At 39.8% G+C, this 19,073-nt stretch overlaps 1 protein-coding gene across 6 annotated transcripts in view; it reads left to right on the forward strand.

Moving 5' to 3' along the window:
• Positions 1–19,073, forward strand: part of DYM (dymeclin) — a 228,848-nt gene that overhangs the window by 87,000 nt on the left and 122,775 nt on the right. For all 6 annotated transcript variants that reach the window (XM_080636969.1, XM_080636968.1, XM_080636971.1 and 3 more), the window contains 3 exons: positions 6,229–6,411; positions 10,767–10,945; positions 16,869–16,994. In XM_080636969.1, the coding sequence (XP_080493095.1) occupies positions 6,229–6,411; positions 10,767–10,945; positions 16,869–16,994 (488 nt within the window). The remainder of the gene's footprint in view (positions 1–6,228; positions 6,412–10,766; positions 10,946–16,868; positions 16,995–19,073) is intronic.

Raw genomic sequence — 19,073 nt, forward strand, 5'->3', positions numbered from 1 at the left:
TGACCTGATACACTCTGCAAAATAGTATCAAAAGTAATGAAACTCATTGGAAGGATGCTTTGAGCAGCATGGTCTAGGGGAAGGTGTTACTGCCCATGGCAGCAAGGTTGGAACTGGATGAGCTTTGAGGTTCCTTCCAACCTCTAACCATTCTGAGTCTATGAGATGTTAATGATTTGGGATAGGACTTGGGTTTTGTCTATGGGGGGATGAGGAAAGGACCTGTTCTGTTACCAAGCTCCAGTGAGGTGAGAAATCAAAGAATCCTGGGTTGGAAGGGACTTCAAGAATCCTCTGGCCCAACCTGTCTAGTCACAGGATGACCTAAACTACATGTCCCAGGACCCTGTCAGCTGAATCTTAACGGTGTCTAGTGTTTGGGAACCCACCACTTCCCTGGGGAGGTTATTCCCATGGCTGGTTGTTCTCACTGCAAAAGATTTCCCTCTAGTGTCCAACTGGAATCTCCCCAGGAGTGACTTGTGCCCATCACCCTCATCTTTTGCATGGGACTCCTTGTCAACAAGGAGTCTCCATTTTCTTTGTAGCCACACTTTAAATACTGGAACACGGTGACAGGGTCTCCCCTGAGCCTCTCAGCCTTTCCTCACACGCTGCCCAATCCTTGGATCATCTTTGTGGCCCTTGTCTGTACCCTCTCCATCCATCCACATCTTTTTTGTACAGCAGGGCTCGAAACTGAACACAGTGTTCTAGGGGTGGCCTGACCAGTGCTGAGCGGAGTGGGACAACGACATCTTTGTCTCTGCTGATGAGCATAGTCAAATGGGGTATGCCAGCATTAACTGAAATTTAATGCCTACATTGAAACTTAGTGAAGTGTAGGTTGTTCAAAGGAAAACCTCTTGAAGTTCAGTTATTACTGTGATTGCATTTTGCAACTGCTATTAAATAAAAAATAAATAAATATCTCCTTTTCCCAGAAAGACACTGTGAAATAAGTAACAGCAATTTCTTCTGCGTTAATGCTCTGTCCAGGGAGAGGGCTCAAAAGGGTTTATCTTCTTCCAAGGCTTTACATTGGAAGGTGCATAAGATGTGTTTTGTTTACAACTAGTTTAATAAATACCCCCGAAATGCTCACAAATTGATTATATCTCACAGTTTGTTGATATACTAACTTGAAATAATGGCATGCAGTACCAGAAGTTCAGTTGGCCATGAATTTCAGTGCTTTATAATGAGTAAATTTTTTACCCTCTGCACTCCCACCTATCTTTTGGTTTTAAAATGTCTTCAAAATACAGCTCAAAAAACGTTCCTTCATTGCATGAAACTGTAAAATGTGTTTAAACTTTTCTCCACATAGGTACAAACGTGAACATGATTTGTATCTTCTTGTTGCATAACAGAGACCAGAACATTAGGCTGAGATTTCTGCAGAATTGTGTTTACATTAAATAACAGTCAGGTGAAAGAAAATTCTTTTTTGACAAATGTGTCATAACTTCATTTTGCCATTAAGTGTTGTCCCACAGACTGTCAGACTAGATTAAAGTCCTGGGTTTGTTTTCATGGCTATGAACACTGTTTCTAGCCATCTTATAAGAGACCTCAGATTCTCTATTGGAAAACCCCCCATACATTGCTCTTAAGCAAGACCTGCTTTCCTTGCCATGCCTTACTCATATGAATTTGGGAAAAAAAAGAAGCTGCAATGGGTGGTTTTGTGGAAGAGAAAAATGCATCTCCCAATTTTGTTTTAAAGGTAAAAGCAGACTGTGTCTTCTCAAAGTATCTGTGTGCTTGCCAGAAATAATTGTCAAAATGTTACTTGAATGTTAAATATTAATCAACAAAAAAAATCTGGTAGTGTGGTTCTGAGTCAAGAAATAAATTTATATTAGAGAATTACAATTAAAAATAGATTTTGCAGAAAACAGTAAATTGTATAGATGAAACAAGTGATCCAAATACATAAATGTTTGTACTCGTTTTGGCTGGAATAGAGTTAATTGTCTGTAGTGCTGTGTTTTGGATTTAGGATGGTGAATAATGTTGATAATGTTGTTATCTCAATGTTTCAGCTGTCCAGTGCGTACAGTAAGTCAAGGTCTTGTCAGCTTTGCATACCGGTGAGGAGGCTGGGGGGCACAAGAAGCTGGGAGGGGGAACACAGCCAGGATGGGTGACCCCAAGCCCCAAAGGAATATTCCATGCCGTATGGTACATTCCATACCCTATAATGTCATGCTGAACAAAAGAAAAATGGGGGCCAGAGGGTAGTGGCTGCTGCTTGGGATCTGGCTTGGCATCAGTTAGCGGGTGGTGAACAATGGCATTGTGCATCACTTGTTTGGTGTATTCTTTTACCATTATTATTATTATTCTCCATTCCTTTTCTGTCCTATTAAGCTGTTTTTATCTCAACCCACAAATTTTACCTTTTTTTCCCCAATTCTCTCCCCAGTCCCACTCGGTGGGGAGTAAGTGAGTGGCTGTGTAGTGTTCAGCTGCCTGCTGGCTTAGACCACAACAATGCTGAAGAGACTCTTTTAGAATTATGGGTAATTAACTTCATCAAGCTTGTAATTAGCACCAGAAAGGTAACATTAGGTAATGCAGAACCTTTCCAAGAGTTTCTAGACCTTCAGTAGTACTTGGGTCTTGATGCTATTGCAGGTAAGTCACCCCCTTCATCCTTTTCACTTCACCAGTTTAGTTTTGAGTCGTAGCTCAGAGACATAGAAGGCTTTAAGAAAACTTCTGTAATTTGCATTTCCCTTGGGATATGTATTAAAATGATAAGAGAATAGGAAATTGAAAGTGAAATTTAAATGTTAAGGAAAATCAAGCACTATGTGTGGAAGTGTCTGAGCAAATTTCATTCCATGCTTTTAATGGTACCAGGCAGCACTAGTACAGTCACAGCTACTCTTGGCTTAAACAGGAATTTCAAAGATGGCATTTTCTTCCTTTTATTCCGGGGTGGGATTTTTGGAGATTTTTTTGTTTATTTGTTTGATTTTTGTTCTGCTGCTTGAGAACATCCTGTGATGTTCTCAGGAAGCAGATTCTGAAATGTGATTCTGGATACTTGTTTTGTGTCAGTGTATATTCTTCATAATTTTTCTGTTAACCTTCATATCAGATCTGAAAAGAATATAATGAGGAGAGCCTCTGAGGGGTTGCAGTATAAATTATTTTGTTTTGCTTCCTATAACCCCTGAAATACAGCTTAGTAATACTGAAATAACATAAATATCAAACCACATGTAGGAAACTGAGACTTAAAATATTATAAACATGTAGAATGTTTTAGAACACCGAATTCTTGTCTTGATGTCCTCTCAAGCTCTTTAGCTGTTTAGCTAAATAGCGTTTCAGTCTGCTGTTAATGATCAGAAACGATATTTTCCTTAGGAATTTCTCAACTTGAGTAAGTTGGGAGCATCAACTGATACGTACCACCTAACATGACATTGCATTTTGGAACTGAAGGGATTATTACAAACCTGTTAGCCTAGGATTGCTTTTCTGCAGGAATACGTTTGCCAGCAAGAGATGGAACTTCAGGAGATTACTTGGGTCATATATCAATGTGCAGATTTCTCTTGGACATAATTACCTCATTCTCCCTACTGGAAGATTGAACTTACTCACCAGTATTTTGGCCATATCTGTCTTTTCCTAGCTGTTGAGGAAAGGTGTAGTAATGGCAGATGCCAACCTCAGAAGGGTGGGGTGGTGGAAAAATTAAAAATGAGAAGCACTCTAAACTTTAAGAAAGCAAATGTGCCAAATTTGAAGTAATTTAACACATGATGATAAATACATAGATATGAATAATTTCTTTCCATGTTACCTATCTGGATAACTCGTGTGGGTCTAAAAGCTAACTTTGTGGTCATAATTTTTATTCAGCTTCTTTCTGATTTAAAGACACTGGATCAAAACCACGCTGATATGGGATTATTAATGTAACATGATTTTTTTGCTAGGAAGGCTGTAATTATAGTGCTTTTTATTATAAGAACTCCTTCAAGCTGCTTAGTACTGAATGGCATTAGTTCCCCTGCCCTTGACATGGCAGTAATTGCCTTGCAATTGTGATGATGGAGTGTTGGTTTATTACTAAATCTGACTATATATAATTATGTTTGAAGAAAAATACTCTTTGCCTGGCTTTCATTGTGCAGGACTAAGAGTACTTCAAGTTCTTTTAATTGGTTATACTGTGCATTCAAATGGCTTACAGGTTTTTATCCTTTGTGTCTTGAATCTAGCAGACTAGATTTCAGACAGAAGACTGAAAACTAAACTTTCTTAATTTTTCTATCTTCATTAAAAAGTGTGTTATAATTAGCATTTCATTTAGATAATGTTGAAAAAAGGGAACAGGAATTTTGTTTTGTTTTTAAGTTGAGATTATTTCTTTTTTGTGCTGTATAATTCAAGACTTTGACCTATTACATGAATAATTCAACAAAATGCTCAGTCTCTGGAATTAAATATCAAGATACATTCAGAAATAACCCCTTCTAAGCAGGCATTTTGGGGTCAATGTCATCAAGAGGGGATGTTTCTTATCACCTTGGAATGTATCAGGAGTCCAGATGTGGTAAGGGTAGATGCGCAGTGACATGGAACTTACCACGTATCACCATCACAATGGGGGGAGAAAATTTCATCCTTTGACCTGACTTTTCCCCCAGAATCTGCAGCATCTCCGCTTTAGTATTTTGGCATGTAACCGGTGAACTTGGTTCATCAACACTGCTGTAATTAGGAACAGGATTTCCAAGTATGGTAGTTTAGTATTGGAGTTAATTTTTTTTAATGTTTTAAGAATTAAATATGAAAATGACTCTGCATTTCAGGCTCAAACATCAAAGTTCAAGCAGTATGATAATGAAAGTTTTAACAAGCAGCCTTCAGGTTCTTTTTACTGGCATTATGCCTTAATACTGTATATCCACCATGTATATACACCTAGAAAAGGGGGAGGGTATGCTAACATGCATTCTTATTGTAGACCATGAGCAAAGAACTGTGAGTCGGTGTGGATTGATGATCTATTTATATTTATGTACCTAATAAATTTTTGAGGCTTTAAAATTAATTAAGTTTTTGTACTTTGTTATGTGTATTTTTGAGGCAGTTTTTAGTGACAACAAGAGCTTGCTTACCTAAGAGGAATCAGTCTGGTTTTTTGACTGGTTTTGGTTTGGTTTTTTTTGACACATAGTGATTTGCCACTTCAGACTTTGATTTCTTATTAACTAGACTTCCAAATTATTGTAAACCCTTTATACATCCATACCTTAACATCTTACATGCAATCTCTTCAAAGGGAATTTCTAAGCAGTGTAAGTACTTCTGACTGGAGTGCTTTTTCAAGTTGTTTCATCTTCGGTAATAATGCAAAAATATGAGGCTGAGTTTAATAATACCTTAAAATATAAATTTAAATTGCTGTTGATCCCGTCTTCTTTCCCAGAAGGTTTATTACTTGCTATTAAGTTGTCTGCCCACAATAATGAGCAATAATGATGATCTCTATAGGACGCTCATTCTCGAGATCCCAGTTTAAGCAATATTACATTTTGTTACTCTATTTTACCTAAAATATGTTGAGTTTATTAAAAATAGAATGCTGTATGATGGACCAAGTTGGTTACATTAAATTGTGACATACAAGCTTCTTTTCCTCTCTTAACATGTTAGCATTATTAGGATTGCTACATGCATCCTTTGGCTGGTATCTGCTCTGTGTTTAAGGTTTTCCCCTTCAAAAATATGCTTTTGTTTCACCTCTCCTGATTTCCTTTTATATCACAGAATCCCAGACTGGTTTGGATTAAATGGACCTTAAAGCTCACCCAGTTCTCAACCCCTGCCACGGGCAGGGACACCTTCCACTGGAGCAGCTTGCTCCAAGCCCCTGTGTCCAACCTGGCCTTGAACACTGCCAGGGATGGGGCAGCCACAGCTTCTCTGGGCACATCGTGCCTCGGCACCTTTACAGGGAAGAACTGTCTTGAATTCTGAGTAATCTTGAAATTCCCACTTCTCTGTGCCCACTGCTGTGTTACTCCTGAAACTTTCATTTTGAGAAACCAGTCAGAGCTGTCAACTCATTGTACAGGGGTGAATTGCTTATCCTCTCCTCTCTCTACCTGTGTGTCAGATGCCATCCTTTGCTCTAAAGGAGCTTTGTTCATTAAAATGTGAACAAACATAGTCTTTTCTGCCTTTTCTCTGCAGCTGGCCTGTGGACAGTCTTCACGCTTGGTGGGGTGGGCAGCAAACCTACGCCGCAGCTGGAGCAGTGCTCCCCTCTAGCTAACCAGAGCCTACTGCTGCTGCTGGTCTTGGCCAATCTCACTGATGCTCCAGATACGCCGAATCCCTACAGGCAAGCTATTATGTCCTTCAAGAACACCCAAGGTTTGTATCTGTTCCTACTTCTAACCATGAACTGATGAAAATGAACTGTTAAATTGCTGTGATGGCTTACAGGGTCTTTTTCCAAAGCTTTTTCTCCTTCCAGCCAGCCTGTGGAAAAGCAGTAATTATATATTATTGTTTTTCTGGGAGCTTTGAGGTGGAGTTCCTCAGCTGCTGGAACAGGGGAGAGAAGGATGTCCATTTCTTCAGACTTGAAAAATCTTAGAAAGCTTCATCATCTCAAAAAATATAAATAAAACTGGCCTACAAGTAGGTTGGTTATCCAAGAGTCTGCAGGAGTTGCCTGAAACTTTATAGCACTTGGGGAAATACTGTTTAGTTGGTCATGTTCCTGAGAGCTAAGATAAGCAGTTGAACTGCTGACGGAGCTGATTTGCTGAGTGTATTCTTGTATTGCAAATGTGAGGAGAAACTGGATAGTATAAATGCTTTCATGGTATATATGGAAAGTTTCAGAGTTGTTGCAGCACTTGCCTGGTTTTTGAGGCAGGTTCCAATCCGTATATTGGGTCACTGCAGGTGTACTGCTTACTGACTCACAGTGCCTTAATGCAGAGAGTCTTGCTTTTGGGACACAGTAATGCTGTAACACAGTTTGGACTACCTAGATAGCTCAGCTTGCAGGCAGTTTGCTGCTTTCCATATATACCTTACCCACACACTTAAATCTCTTCAAGTTTTAGCCATGGTGTTTTACCCTTCCCTGGCTTTGTGCAGGTTGACAGCATGCACAGGGCTACTCAGCACAGCTCAGGTGCTGCGTGATAACCTGTGGAACCACAGCAGTACCTCTGAGTTGCTCACTTTATTTTGGGGGAGTTTTTACATTCCTTTAACCATTAAGTTTTTAGCAGGGCGAGCTCTAAATTCGTTCACCCTTACCTCTGAAATGTTTTGGGGTTATGAGGATGGAGGGTTGTTATTGTAAGAAGAATTCTTAGTCCTGAAGTGCCCCTTTGCTTTATTAGATCCTGTTTACTCATTTCAGGCGTATCGGATAATGTTTACTCATTTCAAGCGTTTCAGATGAAACGCATGATACAGTTTTAGTTTGTTCTGGTTTTTAAACTGCAAACTTCTATGAATATTTTATTTTGATTGACTTTGTTTCATCTCATCAGTAACTAGTAATGTTATATACTGTTATATGTGTATCATTATAAACTGTTGTAACTGTACACATGTATCATAAAATTTTAAAGAACTTTTTGTCAAAAGCAGCATGAAAACCATATTTTCTCTAGATGTATACGTTTATGGAATTATTTATTGTTTCCCATAAACTTGTTTCCACAAGCAATATACTCATATAAATGAGCTTAAATTTGATTCTTGTGAACATTCTGAGGGACTGGTAAGAGGAGAAAGATAGGAGAAAGGAAGGCTGGTTACTGTCAGAGTGATCTATGGTATGTGACTATAAAATGAAAACTGTCTTTTTTTGGTGAAATAGTTTATATATAACTTAATTGGGACAAAGCTAATAAAATTCAGGATAGTTTTTGTTATTCTTCATGATCTAGAATAATTTTTCTGTTGGTCAGTTTAATGTTCTGTAGGAATACAGGATGTGCTGCTGTTGCTCATAAGTTTCTTTAACACTGCTTAGGGTTTTTTTCTTAGTTTTTTAACTATCCTTTAATAAAACAGAGAGTGAAGAGCTGTAATTGTAAGTGGCACAGTTTGACCATCCACAGAAGTGAAGCCTGAAAGTCAACACTCTTTAGCTAATGAATCATGGCATCAAGTTGCTGCTTAAGAGAGCGCATTGACTTGATCCGATGTTGCTGTCTACATACAGATTTTCCCTAGAAAACAGAAATACTTGCCTGAACACCACCAGGGATGGAGGTTGTGAGTGCTCCATCCCTGGCGGTGTTCAAGGCCAGGCTGGACAAAGCCTTGGCTGCCACGGTTTAGTGTGAGGTGTCCCTGCCCATGGCAGGGGGTTTGGAACTGGATGATCTTAAGGTCCTTTCCAACCCGAACTATTCTATGATTCTAAGTGGGATCTTTTTAAACCAGTTGGTCCACAATCACCGTGAGTGATTGAAGGGGCTATGGTGGCAGGAGCGGTAGTTCAGAACACAAGGTTTGGTCTCTCCTCTTCCTCATTGGTACGTCGTTTTGGGGCAGAGGCAGGGTTTCCATCACTGATGGGCTGCGTCTCAGCTCTGTGTGTGTGGCAGTGCCTCCCAGCTCCCGCAGAAAGGAGGAGGGTTTGCTCCAGAGCCTCCTGCTGAGTGCAGCTGAATGGCTGGAGCCGTCACCCCTCGCCCAGGCCAAGAGAAGCAGTGGCTCCCTGGCATGCAGTCTCCTGTGGGGCTTCTGCAGGTCTTCCAACACTCCTTCCTTCCAAAGAGGGTGGAGATGTTCAAAACAAGGGACAGCTACCACAGCCTTGCATGCTGAAAGCCATTAGAAACCTTTAGTCCACTAAAAAGAAAGGCGAAAGCAAGACACCCACATCTCAGTGGGTGCAGGGAGTGTTTGTGTGATCAGTCCCTACCAGTATAGATATTTCTGCAGGAGAGTATAAAGGTTTGGTAAGAAACCATGGAAGTATTCATTTAAGAGCCAAATTTGTGATGGCTCACAGTTGCTGCCCATGGGCACACGTGTGATGACACTGTTCTCACCGTTATCTGTGGTGATACGTTCTATAACATCCGAGAAATCCTTTGGGATTTGAGGAAAATAGAAGATTTGGATGAAAAACAAGTGCTGCTGCCTATTATGTCGGCTGTCATAATACTGTTGGCTGTAAAATAGCTTGTAAAAATGCTGGTTTTTAAATTTGCATTGTTGTTTTCCTTTATTCATCTGAGTCTTTCTTTCCTCTCCTTAAGATCCCTTCTGTCCACAAATTACAGTGCAGGAGGAGGAGTATTGTCACACTTCCCAAAGTTTATGCACTTCCTGAAGTTAATGCACTTTTAATAAATGATAAACAATTCAGAAATCTGCAGTCTGTTACAGTGGGAACTAAGGAATTTTAGATAAATTCTTCAACTTTGGAAGTTGCTCATAGTAATATGAAAATTCTTAAGTCTACATCTTCAGTATACTTGAAAATCCCTGCTATTGTTCCCAGAATATCATCTTGCCGTGAAATTGGAGTAAATTTTCCCTATGCACAGCTTATTTGTATACTCAGAAAAGATAGCCTCGCATTCAGTTGCCAGGATGCTGAAATCAATCAGCCCAAAAGGGCATAAATGTCCTACTTCATGTATCATCTCAGACAATACATGTTTTGGTTGGATGTTTTTTAAACGAGCTGGAGAGGAAAATGCTGTATATAAATTTCTGTGAAGCTTTTTGAGAGCTGAGAAATGTACCTGCTCTGCACTGGGACAAAACCTTGCACTCTCAAAGGTTTGGGTGCGTGTTTTGTTTTATTAGGAAACCAAAGGCGAAATTTCTGACTGGGGAAGATTGGGAGGCTGAATGAGAACAGGAGCCCGGCTTTCTGACATGAGTGCATCGACTGTCATTCTAGCTTTTTCCATTTCCACTGGAAATTGCTAGATGTTAGAGTTCTGTGCTGATGGACGTTTTTATTGAAATTGGTAAAGCTTCCTGTGAAAAGCTTCTGTGAACAGAAATATGTTTTATTCTCGTTTCCAGCTCTGGCACAGATTACGTTGTGAACATGAACAAACTGCTGTTACTTTGAGGGGTGTTAGACTATGTGATGTGGTGTTTTAAATCACTTAACCCACGACTTCCCACCACACACGCTTCTTTGAAGTCCTGACAATACCTGTGCTTCACTGACAATATACTGATAGTCTTGACCTGTGTACATCTGCTCTTCATGCCAAGAAATGGCGAGGAGATGCTCCACCTCAATGCCACTGAGCAAAACCTGGAAGTTTGGGGTGCAGGGTTTGAATCAGCATCAAGGTGCTGGGACACTGGCACAGGGTGCCCAGAGAAGCCGTGGCTGCCCCATTCCTGGCAGTGTTCAAGGCCAGGTTGGACACAGGGGCTTGGAGCAACCTGCTCTAGTGGATCGATCCATTGGTTCCAGAGAAGACACTGTGGCTGCCCTTCTTGAGGCAGCTCTTGGGATTGCCTTCCTTTCTAACAAAGGAAGCCATTTGGAAGAACAGAATTGCTTTATGAAAGATGAGTCTTTTATGCAGTTAAAGGGGTCTTAATGGAGGTCATATGGGAGAGCAAGTTTAGCATTTTGGCACAAATGGATCTTCATGAGACCCTATTAGTGTGTCTGTATAAAATATTTCACCAAGAGATTTTTGTAAACAGACAGCTGAATGGTAAATGTATTTGTTAAACACTGTTTTTTCTTTATTTCTTTATTTCAGATAGCACTGCTTTTTCATCATCAAATCCACACGCTTTCCAGATTAATTTTAACAGTTTATACACAGCTTTGTGTGATCAGCAGAAATCTGATCAAGCAACTCTTCTTTTATACATGCTTCTGCATCAAAATGGCAATGTACGGACATATGTGTTGGCACGAACGGACATAGAAAATCTTGTAAGTATTGTTTTGCTTACCTTGTGCTCATCAGGGGGGATTTGTCCTAGGAGCTTGTGTGTCACAGCTGCCAGTGTCCCCTGTTCTATGGTGAGAACAGCAGGTTCTGCTTCACTTACTCACCAGTTCTAGCTCACTCTTTCCTTTTGATTATGTCATCTCAGGAGTAAAAGACAGTAGTAAAAGACAGTACTGGTTGCAGTAAAAGTAAAAGACAGTACTGGTTGCGCTACCAAGCTGTCTTTTGAGTCCCTTCTGTCTTTCTCAGTGCTTTCTCACTGTCTTTCTCAGTGCTACTGTTAGTCTGATCCATGTCAAACCTGCTGCCCTCTGGGCATGGTGTGGAGGAAGTGGTAGCAGATACCATTCTACTCATTATTTAATCTTTCTTTTTCAGATGTTCAGGCCAGAAAGTTACACGAGCTTACTGTGTGCATATAGGGATCATAGTTAACAAAATGAGCTGTAACTTGGCTAACATGCCAAATGTCTTACAGGGCTGACCTGAGGCTGGAGCTCCTCAAGGAGCAGCTGACAGATTTTATAGAAATGCAACTGTAGTGAGTTTTTAGCTGCTTTAAATAGGATTGTGGTTAATGGCCAATGTTACAGACACCTGGTACAGTTTTTGTAGGTTATAAATTAGCTTCTGCTCCCCACTTCAGTAATGTCACAAACCACTTTAACAAATCTTACTTATTAAAAAGCATTCCTTTAATAAGATAATGGCTGTCTAGGGGAATTGGTAACGGAATAGAGAACCCTTTCCATTTTAATATTTGAAATCTTGCCAGATAATTAGATCCCTTGCCTGCTTGATGGCAATATGGAATGGGTTTGGTTTCAGTCCAAGTCCCAGCAGATGTATTGCTAAAATCGGAGTTGATAGACACCACTGTTGGCAAACTCAAGTGAGATGGTTGATGCTGAATTGATTCAAGACTGAGCTCCTGTGTAGTCTGCTGCAGATTATCTAGGTGAGGGCTGGGTCATTTTGCATGAACTCTGTAATTAAATGGTCATACTTAATTTTCTGGGCTGTTAGTATGTGATATAACAAGTTTCACAGCTGCTAACCAGATCAATTTACTTTAGAGAAAAAAAGGTTAGGTGTGTGCATTGTTCTATAATTTGATGTTAGGTATCTTGTAAAACTTGCAGTAAAAGCATGATGTGCGTGTGTCAAAACAACTCCAGATGCAGGTACACAGATGCTCTGCCATGTGGGGTATTTTTATGTACTATCATTTATCTTTACTCTCCTTCAGAAAATAAATAATCAGAAAATCACAGAATCATGGAAATAATCGGCAACATTAAACAGCTTTTGGGAAAAGCTGAGAAAATTTGGAAAAGCATGACTGAGAAGTCAACAGTATTTATTCTTTTAATACCAGCATTCGAAACTCTCTGCTCTTCAACAGCATACTGTTGCTTCCTGTGATCCCTGCTGACACATTACTGACATCTTTGTCCAGTGCTCTCATTTTTAGTGGGCAGTAGGTAAGAATGAGCAGCGGCTGACTGAGAAGAGCAGTTTTAATTGCTCAATAGTGCAGGCTGAGGCAGACACAATAAGGATTGGAGGGTGGGAGGGTTAATGGGGAGAGATCATGATCTCTCAATTACAACCCTGTGGTGAAAAAGGCTAATTCAGTTTTGGGCTTCTAAATGAGAAGAAGGGGCAGGAGCAGTGGAGCTGGTTATTTCCTTCCCTATATGGCAACAGCAAGAGCAGTGCTAACACACTGTTTACTGTGCTGGTGATGAACTACCATACTTCATAAAGTATTTACAGGCTATTGAAAAGTGGGGAGAGTGTAGAGAAACGTTTTTTTCTCTCTTTAAAATTAACAATAAAACTGGCAATGAAAGCTGACTTGGCTCAGTTGGTCAGAAAAGAGCTTGAGAAGCATCAGGATGTGCATGTGCCGGATCAGGATGTGTGCGTGCCTTTACAAGGGGAAAGCCTTGAACAGAAAGGATTCTCCGCTTGCAGAGAAGTGTGGTGAGAGCTAAAGCCTGGAGGTTGAATTACAACTTAGAGAGATGGGAGGAAAACAGTTAAGGTAATGAATTCAGAAACAAACCTGTACTCAGATACTATGGGTGTCTTTGAATAAGGGTGCATGACTTTCTGGAGGAATGTGGTGTAAGTCAGCAGCCTCTTCGTACAGAGGCAGGTGGGAGAAGTATGAGAGTCCACAGCATATGAGAGATCACATCAGCAGTCAGCTGAGTGCCCATCTTAAACTTTCAGGGGTTTCGCGGGTTGTTGCCGTTGCACTGCACGCAGTGCACCGCATTTGTTGTGTTTTGCCCTATTTTAATTCTTCTCAGTTTTGGTGCTCAGGAAGCATCGCTAGCAGATGTTCTGTGACATTTCCTAGGGGTTTTTGAAATACGTCTTTGCTCTTTTGTAACTTCAGTTTAATTTGTAAATTGAATCAGCATGTTTTTTCCAACTGTTACGCTAGATAGTCTCAGCTTACTTCTTTCTTCGTATATGAATCTACCTCTGCCAGTTGTAAATAAAGAACTGACAGGTAGATTGTGTTATGCTTTATAATGCTTTGTCATTAGTAAGCCAGTGCGTCTTTTTTGCTCTTTAATGTAGAATGAATAGGATGGGTTTGTGTCTTCCATAACTTATAGCATGTCACTTGGTATAATTTCATAAAATAACTGGGTTAAATATCTGGTGCCGTTAGGGATGTTCACATCTGGAATTTGGTTGTCTTATTGAAAGTACTTGCAGGGATTCTCCAGGAAATGGTGAGACTGGTGAAATAGGGGCAACTGGCAGATTTTTCATAAGCTATCTGTCGTGGTCTGTGGATGGGAGAATTTTGTGCCCTTGTCTGTTTGGAAGAGCAATTAACACCCATATTGCAGGTAAAAATACCAGTGAGATACCTGCTTATAGAAATAAGCTTTTTCTGTTGAACGTGTTTGCTTTGGCTGCTGGGTTGGCATTTCATTGCTGCTCAGTGACTGGACAGAAATAATGTATATGCTGATTTATTTATATCAACCCATGGTACAGCATTATTTTTTCCTGTGGTATTATTTGGCTAAAGCAGGGTTACTCTTGTGGCTACGTGGTCTTGTATTTTGTTGTATACTAAAGACAAGTTATTTTAAAACACTTTGCTTGGGAAACTGTTCCTGACCTTGGACCACATATAGCACCTGCAGTTTTCAGTGTCTGTTTTTACCTGCTTTTGCCATTTTTTTGTCTGTTTTTACCTGTTTTTACCATGTTTTCAATGGTGGCTGTGTCTTGCCAGATAAAAGCTGCTCCTGATGGAGGAGTATTAGAAGTAGGCCAGTAATGAGAGTTTAATGACTATGAATAAAAGGGCCAGCAACACAAAAAGAAGTGGTGGTTGTCTTCTCAGAACATGGACAATGCTGTTGCATAAGATGGCATATAAAAGTTTTAATGCATGTGCTTAACATAAAGTGTAGAAATGTATTTTGGTTTAAATTCTAGATAGTCTTTCATATAAATAAAATTTTAACCTTATATCCTTATTCTCATTTAGGTGTTGGCTTCTGAATTAATTTTTGTTTAGAGAACAGTAATACTTGTCCTAAATATGTCTGACCTCAGCAATCAGTATGCAAAGAAGAAGTGTTTGAAGGAGTAAGGGTTATAATCTCTGTGTGAATTGATACCATTTTCATCTGGAAATGGCAGGTATAGAGAGTTAAGGTGGCATTTGCCTTCTTCGGTTTGGTCTGGTATGTACATGGAGAGAAGTCTGAAAGAGGAGCAGAAAGGAAACTGGCCAGGGGAGTTGAGGAAGGAAGAAGAGGTTTTGGAAGCTTTGAAGGTGTTTTGGGGGCAGGAACACTGAATGGAGAGATCTGGAGAACCAAATCTCTCTTCAGAGTGGGAGTGATTTCAGTAGCTAGCATGAAATTTTAGTAAGAGTATTTCAACGTTATTGGCTCATGTGGAAATATCTGTAATGTCTCAATGTCAGAATCAGGTACCCGTTTTTAATATCATTGTAGCAACACACTTCTAGGGCTTGAAGCACTTGAGGAACATGAATGCAGTTTTTCAGCTTAGTTTGACCTAATATTAATGTGCATAGACAGAGATGTTGGGCTGTTCTGAAGGAATGTTTCTCCAGAGTTCTTCGGATAGTATTATTTAGCCTTAACCACACTGGCTCATAGTTACATTGAAGGAGTGCAAGCCATGTACTTTGTAAGGCAGCATATTCAATTCTGAGAAGCTGTAAAAATTAACAAACACGGCTATTTGAGAGCTGTCTTGAGAACTAAGAACTTGTGCCACTGGTTACCTTCAGAAAGGCTTTTATTGTTCTCCCTGTAAAGTCAACTTGTAAGTGCAATTCTTTGGTAGTTTTCTGGTTTTTCCTGCTGTATGCTGCTTATTGTAGTGCTTGGACTTAGAAATGAGTTTGAGCTTATGCAGTGCAAAGCTATGTGCAATATAAATATTGGAGATGGAAATCATTTGAAGAGTGGCCTAGTGCAGTGTTGTTTGTCTCCTTTTTCCCCTATCCATGAAAAAGGACTAATGTTTTTTTGCTGTATATGCTAAGTAGATATTCCAGGGAAAACATCTTTACTTTCGAGACCTATATTCACAAAATACAAAGACATCAACTCTGGTTTCATCTGGAGAGAGAAGTTTGCGAAGGATCCTTTGAAATGGAAAGATGATTGCAATGTGTAAATATTTCTTTCCCTCTGCTTTTGTTGTGGTATTGTGTTGACCCTGGCCAAAGCATCTGTCAAAAGGTTTTGTGGCCTGCAGCATTTAGATCAATCTCATTGGTTTTAATAGAGACTGTTGTGTGTTTTAATATGTTCCAACTGTCTGGGGACTGGTTGATTGTAAGAGAACATTCTGGTAACTTCAGAGGCTTATGAAGGACTCGGTGTCCTGGCTGCTCACCAGAATAGGTTTAACATGATTCACCCGGCTTTACTCGGCCTGTTTAGAGAAGCAGCAAGTCTTTAGGTGTCTGGAACCTTTTTGGAACAAATTCTGCATCTCATCCGCTATCTTGGAATTGAGAGTTTTCTCCAGTTCCTTTTCCCAGGGTGTTTTGTGATTTAGGCCTATTTGTACAGCCCAGGGAAGCCACATTGTACTAAGCCAGTGGAAAGCTAATTTTCAGTTGGTAGAGAGACAACATTTGCATCTGGATTAACTTTAGACTAACATTCAGGTATGCTTGCTGTTGCAGTGAAATCTCATTTTCATTATTATTGCAAGTCTTTGGCTTAAGCTGTTCATCCTGGTGGAAATGTTGCAAGACCTTGGGCTGAACTCACATCATAGTGTCAGTTCTCTTTGGCTGCGTATTATCTAGAATTAGAAAAACAGGCCTTTTCTAGTCTTAAATCCAACCCAAACTGGTTCTTTTCTGGGATTATCTCCACACACCAAAGTGGGTTTTGAGTTTCAGGTCTCAGAATGCCTCTGTGCACCTTAGCTCCATTATGCTTGGCATAATGAGGAGGGTCTTCAGACCAGGCTTGTGGGAGCACGAATGGTTAGAAACAATTGTTTTCCTCCTTCAACTGGTGGAAATCTTGTTTAATAATTTTATTTTCCACATGGTCTACGGGGGAACTAAAGCTTTCAGAACCCATGGTAACTGGTATGGCTGGAAATCTCATTTATTAGGAATTGAAATCCCATGTCTGACCACAAGAAAGAATTTGTTTAGACTCTTTTGTGGAGACAGAATGAAACAGATGGAAGGTGTTTGAACATTGTACGTCACTATTTAGGGGTGGTTATTTCAAGAAGGAGGAATAGCTATGATGTTGTTAAGGGCAGGGTAATACACGGGAAGTTTAGAGTCTCCTCTTTTTATTGTGTGAGGTATTTGAAGACTAAACTAATGCACACGTTTTTTCTTCCATAAAGGTTCTGCCAATTCTTGAAATCCTGTATCATGTTGAAGAAAGGAATTCACACCATGTTTACATGGCTCTTATCATTCTGCTGATCCTTACAGAGGATGATGGCTTCAACCGGTCCATCCATGAAGTGGTGAGTTGTTCTTTTGGTAAATAATTCTTCAGCTGTAGAAATGGTTTAAATCTTCATTTTTATAAAGATATATTGGTATATCTGTTTCCTGAGCAGAGGCTGTACGTGTTCATCCAGATTTGATGACATATACATATTTCTTTCATGAGGACTAACCCGAAGTTAGAAGAATCATTTCAAAACTTTCCAGATGAACAAACGCGTTCCCTCTTGTAGAGGAGGTGCTGCGTGTACCTCTTTTTCTGCCTTTTCTTGTGTTTCCTGTTACAAATTAATGTAATAATAGTCAGGCAGCTGTCTCAAAGATGCTGAGTGTTTGCCATGAAAGTGGAGGGGCTAAATGAGAGAAAAAAAACACAGAAAACCTTTCTTATTTCTCTTGAAAAACTTCGCTTAACCAGTTTGATGCAGCTGAGAGGAGCTTTTAGTTGGAGTTTTATTTTCCAGAGAAGGTTACTTGGCATTTCTTTGTCTGTCTTTCTGCTAGATTAATATCTATTCTATGTTGAACATATAAAATTATCCAGATTTTGACTAGTTTTGATGGGCCCCAACCATCTGTGCTTGGACAATGATGTTCTAGTTTCCTAGCTTCTAAAGCTACGATAATGCTGAAGGTGTCTGCACTGGTTTTTCTTTGATTTTTAGACTGGGACATGGAAATTCTTGTCTGGGGTTATGTGATATTAGTGAAATACAAAAAGCTGGAGGCAGGTTTCAAGGTGTCTAAACAGAACTCTTCTCTCAGGTAAATTTCCAGCCTGTTTCAGAGGGAACTGGCATTTACAATATTTACTTCCAGTATTTACTCTTGGAAATTTCAGATTATTTCCTGAAGCTTTGTATGGAGAAAGCAGGAAGAGATGATGTTTATATTTAATTTGCTGGGAGTACCTTTTAGGAAGCAGTTTTTAGGAGGAGCACCTGTAGTAACCACGCAGATAACTGAAACATCATTTTCCTGGAGCTTTCTTCTGCCTCAATTTCATGTGCCTTGAACCTGTACATCCACACCGTGTACATGTGTGATGTGTATTTTGGGGTTCTGTATCACCAAGTCGTTTAACTTCTTTTGTAAATTGAGCTTGTCAAGCATTAGCGTCCAGCAGACACACTGCCTCAGTGCCTTCATTCTTCATTTCTTGTAAAGGCTCCACACATGGTCTTTCAATAAATTCCTTACTGGATAAGTAGAAGTGGAAGATTTCCCTGCAATTTATTAATGAGAATCCAGATGTTGAATGAAAACATAAATCAAGTTTTCTCCAGTTTGTTCTTGCCTTTGCAGCTAACCCTGCCAATGTTTGTAGCATTTTCTGTAGCATGTGGGTATTAGTTTAGTACTTCCATTTTAAGTAAAAACAAAACCAAACCCCACCTTGTTCCTTTTCCCGTGCACTGTTTTGATGGGGTTTTTTCTTTTTTCAGCCCTGCCTTTGCTTCTTCCAGTTTTTTCTCTATTTAATCTTAGATTTTACTTCAGATTTTACTAACTGCTTCTTTCTTTTACTCTGTGATTGTGTTTTCCCACTCCATAGTATCTGGTAAGAAGCATCCATTCAATAATACCATTAATATGGCCAGAGTTTTGCTGGTTCTGCTTCTTAAGTAGGTGAGAGGTGGGTGTGAAGTGATGAGCCTTAAGGATTGTCTATGTGAACATCTGCTGTCAGCCCTACTGCAGAAAATAGCTGTGAAAATAGAAACGTGCATGGATGGACTGCTGTGATGCTGCAGAGGATAGATGTAGCATAGCCTTAATTCTTCTTCCTGCCTTCCTCTGTTCGTACTATTCTTCCTCTTAGACTTTTCTCCATTATCTGAAATGCCTTCATGCCGAAGGAGAGAGCAGACTTGGAGGCAAAGCAGTTTACTTTTCCACCCTTGCAGTGTTTCTCTTATTGAATTTGAAGGCTTTTTCTTGCTCCATGCTCTTATTTATGTCACGCAGGTGGATTGGATGCAGTGAAGGAGAAAGAGGTCTCCCGTTGTTCAGATCTTAAACTGCGCTCTGAAAGTCACCTAATAAACTATGATAGAGAAGAGCTGATGACTGTGATACCAACTCCTAAGTATTCC

Source organism: Psittacula echo, assembly GCF_963264785.1.
Source record: "Psittacula echo genome assembly, chromosome: Z".
In the NCBI taxonomy this organism is placed as follows: Eukaryota; Metazoa; Chordata; class Aves; order Psittaciformes; family Psittacidae; genus Psittacula; species Psittacula echo.